We start from the raw sequence: 14,690 nt of genomic DNA on the forward strand, positions 1-14,690 counted from the left end.
GTTTTTCATTGCCTAAAAACACGGAGAGAACGACGTTTTCTAAAAATGAAATCATGCTATATAGATCTTACATGAACTTGCATGAAAATTGTTGAAGCCGTTTCCGAGGTTCAGATTATATATCTATGTATATGGAAGTATGGTTCGTTTAACGATATTAGATTTTAATTTTTAAATTATATTTTTTACTTAATAAAATTCCGGATACAAAAATGTGAGTATCGTCAATGACTCGCACAATTATAATTTTTTCGCACTGGCCGAATTACAATAATTATTTGGTATAAAGTTTTATAATATGTCAATTCTGCGGCAAACAGGTAGTGTCTATCTGTCAGACTACTTTTGTAATATGCAAGCTGTCAATTAACAATATTCACGTTTTGTTATTTTTATCGACGAATTAAATCAGAATCAATAAAATTATACAAACAATATGGCGATGAAGGTAATCTTTTGTGTTAATTACTTACGTTTTTGCACTTTTTGAATCTGATGATCTTGTGTTTTTGTTAGGAAATCCAGATGGCTATTTGTTATGTTGATCTAAAATAATGACAAGATAAAGTAACATAAAATTTGTAATTTTATTATACACACCCATATTTAATAGACTTATTATATTCGAACTATCCAAATAAGTAAGTGCATCTTAAACAAGTTTCATAATATATACCGTGTTATTTCATGAAAATTTCATGCAGCTCGGTTTCATTATATGGAATAACGATCGTCCGATGTCTGGTTAATTAGTGAAGAACCTTTTAATGTAGTCTGGATATAATATTTTCCTTTCAGCCAACTAAGGTTCCAATAAAAACGAGAGCAGGTGTACGCGCTGATTCTTCAAAGATTTTTAGCTCAATAGATCAGACTGCCAGCTCACCTGAATGCTCAGTGCCGACTAAATTATGGAATTTGAAGAAGAGTAAGGATAGACACATTGGCTCAAACGACGGGAAGTCAGCTCGCGACGGAATATCTGCATCCGAATCAAACTTATTTAGGAATCCTGAAAATGTAAAGTTCCATTTTACAATCTATAAGTTCATTATATCCAATACGTTTATAAATCCAGACAATTAGTTAAATACTTCGCGTCATTAAACTAACTGGTATCTTAATGATTAAAAATGCTATTTTGTAAGTCTGTTCTCATGCCGTATCTTAAGTACTTAAGTAAGTAATGTATTTAAAATATTTCATGTATAATTAATTTCTTAAATAGTTTAATTTCGTAGCTTGGAAAATTCGCTATTTGGTGGAGATAATTTTTAATGGCCTTGTGCAAATTGCGAAGTTAATTTTATTGTTATTCTTTGATGAAGATCGTCATTAAGTAATTGGTATAACATTATCGAACCAATGTTATGCGTTTGAAGGTGGTAGAACCCTTTATAGTTCGGCTTTGGCGGTACCACCCCTACACCTATTTCTGTCTAATAACATCAGTGTTCAGCTGCTGTATCTGGTTTGAGGGGTTTAGTAAAGGAGACATACTTTTCGGAGGCGTTCCAGCTTAGTCCTCAGGGGTAGCGGCGTATCTGTGGCCGACCTCAGGTAGTAATATCTCATCCTATTTGGAGTTGATCACAGTTGTCCATGGGCGCAGTAGCCACTTACCACGGGTGGACTGCATGCTCGTCTGCTACTCATATAATATAAAACAAGATTGAGATTACGTTACGAATACGTTCCGTTTTACGATTTTTCGTACGGAACCCTGAAATTCAAACATTTTCTGTTTAGACTACTCGGATAAATGAATCGAAACCCGCAGAGCATATTCATCTAGAGAAAAGTGTATCAGCTCACTCTCCGACTCTAGATAGTCCAGATAAAATGCACAGGGCTGCAAGTCCTACGAAAAGGTGCTGTAGGATACACAAACCAAGAGAGGTCTTGCAAGAAGGTCAGAAATTACATCGGACTATTGAGGGTAATGGAAAATGCGGATATTCCAAGGTTGGAATTAATAACTAATTAGTCTTTGAATTTATATATATTTTTGTCTCACTAATAAATTGTATTACGATTTTCTATTACAGAAATCCAGATCAAGTAAGCATACATAAATTATTACAATTAGATATAAACTTACATACGAGTATTTTGTGTACAATTTATTAAACTATTATATTAAATTTAAAAATTATAAAAATATGTCCTCAGAACCCCTTAAAATCTAAAATTCAAGATTACTGTCCTGTTTTTACGTCACGTGAAAAATTAGTTTTGTCTATCCCGGCTATTGACGAGTCATATAGAGTAATATAGTGTTGGTTTTACTGGTAGTAATTAAATAAAATAATCATTTAAAATTTAATTATATAGTCTACATCTGTTTGCAAAGGTAATTATTATAGTGTTTGATATTACCACACCTCTTCATAGGTTCCCCGTTGACGTTAGATATTGATGATCCATTGACGAGACAAATTCGAGAAATTCATGCCGATAGTCGTAAGAGCGCAAGGGTAATCAGAGATTCGCGCGCTAGGCTCCTTGAAATACAAAAGGTATTTAATATTCTTAATGGTGGTAGAAACATTTGTGGTTCGGTTCCAGCGGCACCACCGCCACACCTATTTCTACCTAATAATAAGTACGCATTAACAGCGCTGCTGTGTTCTGGTTTGAAGGGTGTGGCTAAGGCTTTTCCGAGGCGTCCTCAAGGAGTAGCGGTGCATCTGTGGCAGGAGGAATTTATTTTATCTGGGGTCGATTACAGATTACAGAACAGCCACTTACCATTTGGTGGACTATATGCTCGTTTGCTACTCCTACATTATTATAAAAAAATTAACTATCTTTTGGTTTTATTTTATTGAGATTAACCCAATACCCATAACCCAGTACTTTGATGAGTTTAGTAAAATAATTTAAGTTCAATACAGAAATGAACTCCAATTTCGATGTGTAACCAGACTTATTTTAGTGATCATACGTATTGTTAAAGGGCTTATAATGATAATGCTTCTTTTTGTTATACTCATGATAACTAGTCTTATACTATTATTTATTCAAAATGATACTAAATAACCAATTTATATACCAACACTTACTTCAGTTTATTTTTCTAAAATTGATTTTGTAAAAAAATTCAACAGAAGGCAACTTTAACCGATGCGGATGTCAAAGAACTTGGTGAACGGAATGAATTGCTCCTTCGAGAGATGGAGCGGTTCGACAAGTTGACGAGAAACATACAAAGAGTCGTAGGCGCCGAAGTGGCTCAACTAAGAAAGTCTAAAGAGGAGTCCCACCAAGTTTTCGATTATGTACCCATGAGCTTATACGGTAAAGTTAAACTTAATACCATTGTACTCGTGTTATTGTTCTCTTTGTTATTTTTTTGTGTCTTTTTAGTTATGATAAGTTTTAGTAACATAGGTTTTTAAGTACAATGTAAATTCTAACAAAATATGGACTATGTCTAAGTTAAATGGAAATAAATAAATAAATAAAAAAAATAAAGTTAATAAATTTCATATTCAAAGGTCAGCAGGACTTCAGAAGGATTTAGTAATAACCACACATATTTGAAATAAATATTAGGCATTAAAGTACAACTGATAAAGTATTAATTCAAAATTACCTTTACAGAAACTCCCATGTATCACGAAATGAAGATGGAACACCCAACAGTATTATTAGGCACTAGGGCTGATGGACCCAAAGACCACTTATCTTGCGAGCCACCAAAGAGAAGCAAATCCGTACGTGACAAATGTTGCAAATGTTATAAATATAGAAAGGAGAATTAAGATAAAAAAATATGTAAAAAACGGAAAATACATATTGTAACAGAATCTGTGTTTCTTTTAAAGGAGATTGATTTGACGAGGAAGCTTAGTGAAAGCTACGACATGCAAGAGAAGTTGGTCGCTGATAATGCGGATTTAGAAGTGAAAAGGTTTGGGGTTTATGTCCATTATGTAGTTGGAAAATCTGTGACAATGTTTATTACCTTTATTTTTAATTTTATCTCCTTGATTCTTGTACGGTGTTTTTAGAAGTACTATTGTACCCTATTGTATATTTTTTATATCTATAAACTGTTTACAAAAAAAAATGATTGAGGAAACTGTTAGATGAATAAGTGGAAAATCTTAATTATTAACGTACACACATACACATCTTTTGTTTGAATTACTTGCGAATATTTGATGTTTATTGCGATTACTGAAAAATACATTGAACCTTGTAGAATCACTATTTCTTTTAATGGCCACATATTCTATTGGACAGCTGTCAAAAAGTTCAAAAAGAGAATATAATTTATCTACTCGTAAACAAATGTCAAAGAAAAGTGACATATCAGGCAAAACCATATCATCAACAAAGAAAATCTAAAAATATGCAGTGCTAACTAAACAGAACTAAACATGGATAAAACAAGGTTCGTTAAGTAATTATGTTATGTTTTCAGGTATATTTTGTATAAGGAATTAATGACTAAAGATCAGAACCTGGAAAACTGTCGGGCCCAAGTCAAAAGACTTCAGGGGGAGCTGAAATTGATGAATAAGGAAAATGCTCTCCTTAATGAGAAATTGAATAAAAATAATCCTGAGGTACCTAAACAACATCGTTCAGTTATTTCAAAACAAGTGGGCTTCGAGTTTGATGCCAAATTTTCCTGCCTTTCACAATTTTCCTATTTCTTTGCTTTGTTTTTTAATTTGTAGATATTCTTATGCACGTTTATTTTATCCAATTGTATTTTTAAAAGTATATTACCAGCATTCATATTAAGATATTTTTATTATATTTTATATTTTTCAGTAACGGTTATTAAATCGAAATTCCATAAAACGAGCAAGTAATTTTAGTGTTGCAATTTTATAAGGAGCATGTCGTATTTATTTCGCTGATGAATAATAATATACTGGTGAAACTGTTAGTGTCATATTATTTCCGTCCAGGTTTATGGCGCAATAGCACAGTATAAGGATATATCCTTATACTGTGGCAATAGTAATAAAGGGTTTTTAAGTATGGACGTATCTGAACGCAAAAGAAATAGTTAGGTTAGGTCGAAATATGTAAGAAAATTTAAAACTTACCGAGCAGGGGGCTGAAGCGCTTAAGTAAGGTGATGTTAGAAATATATTCAAATTATTCAATTATAATAATTTTAATTAATTATTTTGTGTTTTTATGATGAATTTTTATTATAATAAGCGGGCTCATATAGTCAATGGCTGTATGCGTTAAACGCCATTGTATTGTATGCATTAGCATAAAAAGAAAAAGGACGCTCTTGACGTTAGTTTTATTTTGCGCGGGAATAATAAAAGTCGTAAATTGGATCAAGAAATAGTATTATTATAAAATTAATGACTGCATTTATACGCGATTGCGCATAAAAATAAAAAACCGCTTTCTATACTTACAACCCCACACTAGGATTCCTTGTACGAGTATCCTGGATGCTATGAAATTCATCATTTGAAAATCTTTCTGGCCGGGGAACGAACTCCGGACCCTCTGCTCGTCAGATCGGTGTGATGATCGCAGGTCGTATAAATGCAGACCATAATTTGTAGCTGCGGTAGCATTGATACATAAGTACCTCATAAACTTACAACAAATAGTTTTCACAGGGCGATGCGGCTGCGATGAACAAGGACACCCCATGTCATAAAGATACAGAAGAGTGCGTTTTGGTGAGTAAGCGTTGACATGGGTGCAGCCTTAACTTCCGATTAATCAATTTATCCAAAGTTTTTTTTAACTAAGATCAAAATTTTATAATTACATACTGCGAACTAGAAATTCTCTAAGTAGATCTTTGGCAGGCATAAACTTAATCGATTTATTATTAATAACGAAGTAATTGACGTAAGTTAAAATATATTAAATCCTAATGAAATACGGCTAACCCTATAAGGGCATATTCTTATGGAAATTAAATTGCTATGATCAATTGTGTGCTAACGCACACTACAGCATGAATATTGATATCACTTTAGTCTGACAAACATTATTTATTGCTGCTGATTAGTTAATTGTAGTATATTTGTATAATTATAGTCCAATTCATAATTAGGTGTCCAAAATGTAAACAAAGCTGTTGACCTATCAAGAAAGTACGTTTCAAATGGTAGTTTCTTATTTTTGATGATATTAAAGTAATACGACGATAATAAAATTATAATCCAAACAAATTAAGATTAACATTTTCCAATATTTATATTACCTCAATTTCGTTTCATACAGTAACGATAATAAAAAACAAGGTTTATGGTAGAAAATTAAATTGTAATAATGGTAACCTGCATACCTGAGAGATTTATAAAAAAAATATCTCAAAGGTACGTGAAGTCTACCAATACGCACTTGGCCAGCGCGATGGACTATGACCTAATCCTTCTCATTATGAGAGGAGACCCGTGCCCAGCAGTGGGACAGTAATGGGTTGATGACTATGATGATTTCTTTGTTTACATTTTGGACACCTAATTATGAATCAGACTATAGATTATAATAGAGTTGTAATTATGTGTAACGTGCGTGTTAATTTGTACATTTAGGACGGAGAAACAATCAAAGTAAAGAACGTTCAAGATTTGGTGGCCAAGCTCAATCATTACAAAAGTTCCACAGAAGATCTTGTGAGTATTGTTTTATTAATGGTTTGATCAAGTAACTTGATAAAGTAACCTATCCTTTCCTCTTAACTTTGAGAGTAGTTGTGTTATTGAAATTGATCTCTTGGACGATTATACTATCACGTTGGTAGGAAAGTCTCCGCCATATTTTTTAACGGTCGTACGAGGCACTCCAGCTTAGTTGGCATCTGTGGCCGGCCTCAGGTAGGAATCAAACCTTATCTGGGGTTGATTACAGATGTCCATGTGCAGCAGAAGCCAGTTACAGCATCATCATAATCATCACCAGCACATCAATATCAGGTGGCTTGTATGCTCGTCGACTACTACTATATTATTAAAAATAATCGAGAGTGGTCAGGAGTTGGATGGGTAATCGCTAGTCAGTAAATCTCATGCAGACTTCTGTATCCCGGGAGTGCGTCAAGCAGTCTAATTGGATAGCAGTGTATAAACCTCGTTGAAGGCCTCATGAGCGAGCAGTTTCTATAGATGCGTGACGTGCTTGCAGATTTGCATTGGAGTGCTTAGGAGTATACTTAGGAGTATAATTCACCTGTGCTCAAGAATTTTCAGACATACTTTTTCAGAATCACGTTGACAGGTGTAGTGTCGGGTCCAGACAAAAAGGGGGCTTCTGGGGTTTCCAGGCGGTAAGTAGGAGCTCGAAATGCCCGGCCAGCAAGCATCGTCGTAAGCACCAGATGGTGTGGGAGAAGCGTAATTAGCTCCTCAGCTTTATCCTATGCTCCACTTTACGCCTAGGACGGCAACCGGGAGATTTTAGTGGGTAAAAATTACACGTAACCCATTGTTGTTCGCATGGCGCTGAGACCTTGGGAAGGATTCTTCCTTAACATTGAAAAAAATATCTTTTCTCGATGTTTTTCTTTGTCGCTAAAGCAAGCGGCTATAGTTTATTATTAACCTTATGTACAGGGTTTACCGTATACAGAGATTATCTTCTTACCAGATAATGTAAATTGAATTACGTGTATTATGTTACGCTTTGGTAAATATCTTTCTACTTTTGTATTGGCAGTCTTTCTACATTTAGGTGTCCAAGTTACGCTTTAAACTTTAAGTTGTATGTATTGTGGTTGGGTTATTTTAACAAATGGTTTTTGACAAAAACTCTTTGTATCTTGAAAAATTTGCATATTTCTTCAGCAAAATATTTCTTGTGTTATTAGATGTGATGTCACAAAATTTATTAAACGTTGGCAAATTTTCTAAGCTAAATATGTTTATGTAGTGTGGGATATTGATCGAATATTGCTTCTGTTTAAGGAGAAGGAGTTGGGAGAGTTGGAGTTCGAAGTACGTCACCTTCGCACAGAGATGGCCAGCTTGAAGTCAGCGGCGGGCAGCGCCTGTCGCGGCGCCGGCGGCGGCCCCAACACATGTTTTGAGCAACCGGTAAAATGTTTATTAAGTGCCTGATAAAATTGCTTAGCTAATGTTTGACGATCGTAAAACCTTGTGGTTAAACTGTTCTGAGACTAGTGTGGTATGTTATGATAAATTATAAAACTCTTTCTGCTCTCATAGTGTCATGTTTGGAATTTTCATGTCATGTTCTTGGGTCCCATGGACACACACAGATGAATACACAAACGCCCAGGACTTGAAATTCATTATTTAGATATGAATTTCAAGTCCTGGGTTCGATTCCCGGTCTGTCCGGGAATCGAACGCAGAGTCCACTGCGTGTCGGACTGGGATTGTCGCCACTCCACCGCGCGGGTCGTCTAGTGCTGTCGAATGGAGGTTTAAAATTTCGTGTAGTGACTATTAGTCCAGGTATCGTATAAAAAAATATCATTTGTTCGGGACCCGGCTACAATACTTCTTAGAAAACACCATCTACTTATTCATAAAGTAAACGAAATAATAATATAATTAAATAAAAATAATAGTGTAATTATTTGCTCGATCTTTGATGGTCTCGATTTTCGAATTACAAGTTTTTGGTTGGATTCAGTGGTAGCAAAGGTATCGGTAAAGTATTTGTGATCAATAAGGTCGGATTACCTTAATATCAGATAGGCTGCATACTTGTGTGCTTCGTTCATAACATAAAATTAACAAACAGATAAAATGTAAGTAGGTACATGTTCTAAGCAATAGGTAGAATGTTTATTTATTAAATTACTTTGACTATTTTAAGGAACCGGTAAAATGGGTATAAATAGCTTAGAAAATTAGTTTCTTTAGGTACTTTGTATTGCGGAATATAGGTTCTCATATTCTTCGGGTCGTAAATATAATCGTAATATTTAGCAGGATTTTCCTTATTTGGTCTTTTCATTATTTGCTTCTAACTGGATATGGAAAATAAATGTTACTCAAATTCTGTTTTTAGTAAAGTCATGACAAATTTAAATATAAAGATATGTTAAATTCTCGTACCCATAAGTGTTTCTCGTTTTCTCTTTGGTTATTCCCCAAGAATTTGAATCTTTCGGCAAGTCAACTTAAACTGTGAGTGATGTTGGTAATTATGCAGTTTGGTTACTTTTGCGAAAATCCATGCAATAATTTTTTTTTTAGCATGTGTGGCTTCAATTAGTCACCATTGATGATATTCCGTCGGGGGAGACTAACATTGCATAATTACCTTTTTTTCACCCTTTTTAGTGATGACATACAAAAGTCTATATTAATATAATATAAAATTGTATAAACGTGATCATGAATAAAGGTTATTGTTAAATTATTGCATTGATTTTCGCAAAAGTAACCAAACTGCATAATTACCGTGATGTTTAATGGTGTGTCGATATTTATATTCAATGACAGATATAGGTAAATCTTGAATAAATTTTAAATAAATAAGTCATCTTTGTACTTATTCTAATCACTTAGTTCACGAGCACTACCTTTCGCGAAACCACTAATAAGAAATGTTAACTAAAATTTAGTTTTAGTCGCTACTATTATGGTTTTTTTTTATTAGGGGGTATTTTCTCACCAGAGATGTGCGAGGTAGTTAATCGGTGTGCGAGGTCAAACCTTAGTGAAGTGAGTCACACGTGTAAAAAAGGAATATGGTAGAACCATCCACCCTTCATGGTTTGACTCTGGCGGCACCGCTGCCGCACCTATTTCTCTCTTATTACAGCAGCGTCAAACTCTGCTGTGTTCTGGTTCGTGTTAAGGGAGACATACTTTTTCCAGGCGTCCTAGCTAGTCCAAAAGGGTAGCGACGCTGCTGTGGCCGACCGCAGGTAGGAATCTAGTCTTGTCAGGGGTTAATCACAGATGTCCATGGACGGCAGCCGTTTACCATCAGGTGGATTGCATGCTCGTCTGGTACTCCTATGTCATCGTCTGCGGATTTGGTCTGCATCCCTCCATAAACAAGCATAGCTACCAGAGCTAGGCTAATCTAAGTAGTAATAAAAGCTTGTTTTTATTGTATTTTTGGTGAATTCGACAAATATCCGTAGTGAAAGGCTCCTTTAGACTCCTGTAGTGCTTACCTTCCATTTATTCTTGGCAAACGTTTTTTCTTCTCGCCATTCTTTCTGCAAACCTTATATACAAGCAAAATCCAAACAGCTTTTGTTTCTCGTGTATTTGAAGTTGTGAAAGTCCAAGTAAATAGTTATTTGTGCTTCAACTGAGCTAATTTGAATACGCTACTTTCGTGATTCTATTGTAGTTTCTTTTGCTATTTGTTTTTATTGTAGTTTCTTTTGCGAGCTGAAAACTCAATGTTGCAACGAAATTAACTTACATCTTATGTTGTACAAGAAGTACAATGTTTATAATATATAAATTTCACTTGCTATTTATCATATGACGTAATGACATTTACGATGGGAGAATTTTATTACCTTGTTATTTATTTAACACCATTTTATTTTCTAGGTATTTGTTGTAATAGCCATAGTAATACTTTGAATTTGAAGTGTTTATCTATAACGGTTTAAGAGATAGACTGTCGGCTGTTTTTGCTCTTCGGGTACGAAACCCTAAAAACGTAGCTACCGATAATGCAAAGCTAACATATAACAATATTTAACTGCGGTAACGGAAAATAACCGGATTGTTAAACAAATTAAAAATACCATAGATTAGTAAAGATTACTCACTCCTAACAAGAAAATGTACCCAGTTTTGAGAATTGAAATAGTTGCATAAAAAAGTTTTACCACGTCTCCGTGCTAAAATGTCCCTAAAATATTTGAAATAATTATTTATTTATTAACGTTAATTACGCAGTATTAGTTATTTATTCGTAAATTTTCTCTAAAAATGTTTTTATTTGTCAAGAATTCAAAAAAAGAACTTACTAAAATAAGCCGTTTGTGGCTTCATTAAATTTCAAGGCGGCGAAGTATCTTTACTAATCTATGAAAAATACCAATAATGTTTTACATAATAATTTTTATTATCAATCACAATACTTTATGAATTTACTTTTAATAAGTGTTAAAATATTGCGTATTTAAATGTCTGTTATTAATTTCGGAACAATATAATTATGTTTGTTGGGGTTTATAGTACATGGCCTTTTATATTTTTTATCTGCTTGATCGGATGGACGAAGTTTTAGTAGATTTACAGTATTACAGTAGGCCGAGTGTGAGTTTGACAAATAAAATCAATTAACTTCACCATCACGTTAATGAGTCAACTTATTGTTGATAGTAAACATGTTAATAGCGAGTGCGAGTTATTAAAATGTTGCCGAAAAAAAATTTCGTATGCTCACTTCGAAATTAGTACGCATCTTTTTGTTATGTTGTCAAACTAGAGTGTCGGCGAAGTGCCAGTTTTATCGCCGACAGTAACCCAAACAAATTAAATCGTTCTTCCGTTACGTTTGAAAAGTACCTATGTAACGCATGTACTTCTTCATTTGTTTGTATTATTTTCGGACTAAGTAACCAAAGCAAAAAGTCAATCTTAATACATAATCTACGAGGAAGATAAGCGTCACTTAAAATTGTATGCTTTATGTTCAACGTCAGAATAACACTATTTCACTTTTAACCCTACGAGTAAAAGAAATGCAAGTGAATGAAATACTTAACACAAAAAGTTAAGTTTACGTACAAAAACTGTCAAAACACAACTCACACTCGCGATTGAATGCTGAGACGTCAAAATACTTAACATCAAAAGTTAAATCACGTCACGACGAAATAAGTTACGTTAACAGAAATGCAAAAAAAAACTCACACTCGCAGTTATTGTTTTCTTAGCTTTCCGCTAAAGGCGCTGACTAAGATTTCATACAATTTTACTTTTTAAACGTTAACGCGAAAGTAAAGTAAATGCATAGATTAGTAAAGATATTTCGCCGCCTTGAAATTGAATGAAGCCACAAACGGCTTATTTTAGTAAGTTCTTTTTTTGAATTCTTGACAAATAAAAACATTTTTAGAGAACATTTAAGAATAAATAACCAATACTGCGTAATTTACGTAATAAATAAATAATTATTTCAAATATTTTAGGGACATTTTAACACGGAGACGTGACAAAACTTTTTTACGCAGCTATTTCAATTCTCAAAACTGGGTACATTTTCTTGTTAGGAGTGAGTAATCTTTACTAATCTATGAGTAAATGCCTGATAAAACTCACACTCGGCCCACAGTATTACAAACTGATAGTAATTGGCTGTTCACTCGTGGATGTCTGTAATTAACTCTAGACAAGACAGAGTCCTACCTGAGGTCGGTCACAGGTCGCTGCGTCTGAGGACTAATGTCCGTTTTAAAAAACAATCTACCCAACATTTTGCCTATCGAAGATCGACATTTGACAATTTCTCCTAACCAGTAATAATGAATTTCGATCTTCATACCGCAGAAAATGTTAAGATTGCATATTTATAACGGGTGATAGTTATATCGCCTGGAATAACTATTACCTCCTTTCATAACTCTAAAGTATTACTACACATGATACTATGACACATGATACTACACATTATTACACATGAGAACTTATCCACATAAAACACAGTAACTGAGTTAATAATTTTATTATTTTAATTTAATGAAACGTTGTAATTTTACAGCCCGGGGGACCACCTGTGCCGCCCATGACTAAATCAGTAAGTTACCGTCGTCTTTATTACTGTAGCAATTTACTTAACTTGTTTATGGAAGATATAAGTTAGTTAGGCACTAGTTAGCTTCTATGATATAATAACGCTTTCCACGCTTGTAATTTTACATTAGGATTTTTCCTGTCTTGTATGTGCCGTAAATAAAAATTACACACCAACCACCAACACGCAGACCAAGAACAGAAATCTAAATTCATCATTTATGTATCTGTCAGGCCGGGGCTCAAACCCGGACCCACTGCCTGTCAGGACAATGATGTCTTCATAATAATTTAAAATATTGAGTTACAAGTATGTAGATTTTGAAAAACAGGGATAAGTCATACATGTATTGTGTGACATAGAAAGAAAATGACAAAAAAGCTATGGATCTCCACCTATTTCAACTGTATCTAAGAAACATAAGGTGATCCCATGAACGCTTACTCCTAAGTAGAAAAAACTTATATGAAGTCAATTGTATTTGAAATAGTCTCTGAAACAGATACCTAACCGACCCTAACAGGATCATAACGTCAAGATCAGTGTTAGGGTTCCACACACGAACTGCAAATGTGCAGTTAATATAATCAACTTTGCAATCGTTATTTGGTCACCACACTGTTGTGAACTGAACTCATTCAGCTGCAAGCAGAAACATTCTAAAACCGTTGAAAAATATTTTTTATCTTTTCATATTAATTTTAGTTCAGTCCGAAATAATCGCCTACTGTATCGATATTTAAAAACCGGACAAGCGCGAGTTTAACACGCGTGAAGAGGGATCCGTACAAATTTTACACTGTAAATGAAAAACATGTTCTCCCATACGTAATGTGTGAGAAATCATGTTTACCAGTGGAAAATGTTTGGTCATACATCTAAATTAGGGACGACCTCCCATCCTTTTAATCGTGAAATTCATTTTATATCATAGTTAGTATGTTAAAACAATATTTCCCAAGCGGGGATTGCTTAAAAATGTTCTAACCAGATAATGATAAAGTGAGACAACCGTATTAAAACCGTCCCAGTGGTTTTGGAGGTAAATGCTAATATAGGTTTGTACAAACATCCTCTCACCCCAAACGCATATAGGTACATATGTACACAGTCTCCGTTCCGTCGTGGATAAAAATGGTTAGTATGAGAATGTATCAAACCAAAAAAATATTTTTCTTAAATATGAGCATATTACTTTATTTTGACATAATTATATGATTATTACGATTACTTTGCAAAGTTTGATACTTAAAGCTACACTACCAGATAACGTATATAGGAAATATTGTTTTTATTTTTACCCGACTGCCAAGAAAAGGTTATGTTTTTCGCGCGTATCTTGTTTGTTTGTAACTTTTTTAATTCCTTTGTACCGTATCTGAAACAAGCTACTGTACCAAAATTTTGCCCACAACTGATACAGCTCTCGTGGCGCAGTGGTAGCGCGCTCGCTGTTTGGCTGAGAGGCGGTGGTTCGATCCCACCCGGGAGCATTCATTTGGTCAATTTCGGTTTTTTTTTTTTAATATATTGCGCATTTTCTTTTTTATATAGTTTTGTATGTAATAATTTTACCGTAATCAATGCGTTAGAATTTGTAGAAATAATATTTTATCGAAAATTGTTAAATGACATCAAAGGATATTTTCAATTTTAAATTAAATGTCTTTACAATTGACTATTCAGTATTTTAAAACTCATAATGCGAAATTTTAGTTCCGATAAAGTCCACGGGAGCGCTGTATGACCGAATTCGAGAAATTAAATGCTCTAAAAACTACACTTTTTAAATATTTTTCTAACACGAAAATAGATGACAGTGACAATTTCAATTGTCAAAACTGGTTCCTTTTTTTTGTTAGGAATGAGTAATCTTTACTAATAATTTTTACTTTGCTTTAATCTATGGCTGAGATAAAAAATCCTACACATTTTTTTATGTATTTCTGAATTAAATCTCTTAGATTTTTAAGAGCTTTAACTCTATTTTACGCGTTTAA

The 14,690-nt window shown here is 33.9% G+C and overlaps 1 protein-coding gene across 3 annotated transcripts in view; it reads left to right on the forward strand.

The window, feature by feature from the left end:
* Positions 1 to 306: 306 nt before the first annotated feature.
* Positions 307 to 14,690, forward strand: part of LOC140743527 (uncharacterized) — a 30,226-nt gene continuing 15,842 nt past the window's right edge. The window contains exons 1-13 of one of the 3 annotated variants that reach the window (XM_073074862.1): positions 307 to 448; positions 799 to 1,020; positions 1,750 to 1,965; positions 2,049 to 2,061; positions 2,395 to 2,519; positions 3,111 to 3,300; positions 3,607 to 3,719; positions 3,831 to 3,916; positions 4,433 to 4,577; positions 5,601 to 5,672; positions 6,540 to 6,620; positions 7,908 to 8,036; positions 12,658 to 12,693. In XM_073074862.1, coding sequence (XP_072930963.1) covers positions 437 to 448; positions 799 to 1,020; positions 1,750 to 1,965; positions 2,049 to 2,061; positions 2,395 to 2,519; positions 3,111 to 3,300; positions 3,607 to 3,719; positions 3,831 to 3,916; positions 4,433 to 4,577; positions 5,601 to 5,672; positions 6,540 to 6,620; positions 7,908 to 8,036; positions 12,658 to 12,693 — 1,440 coding nt within the window. In that variant the 5' untranslated portion in view covers positions 307 to 436. Of the gene's footprint in view, positions 449 to 485; positions 642 to 798; positions 1,021 to 1,749; positions 1,966 to 2,048; positions 2,062 to 2,394; positions 2,520 to 3,110; positions 3,301 to 3,606; positions 3,720 to 3,830; positions 3,917 to 4,432; positions 4,578 to 5,600; positions 5,673 to 6,539; positions 6,621 to 7,907; positions 8,037 to 12,657; positions 12,694 to 14,690 lie in introns of those variants that run through there. The other 2 variants (XM_073074863.1, XM_073074864.1) reach the window with 2 other exon arrangements.

This window comes from Epargyreus clarus, unplaced genomic scaffold, assembly GCF_041222505.1.
Source record: "Epargyreus clarus isolate Ecla_fem2 unplaced genomic scaffold, WU_Ecla_fem_2.2 ptg000007l, whole genome shotgun sequence".
In the NCBI taxonomy this organism is placed as follows: domain Eukaryota; kingdom Metazoa; phylum Arthropoda; class Insecta; order Lepidoptera; family Hesperiidae; genus Epargyreus; species Epargyreus clarus.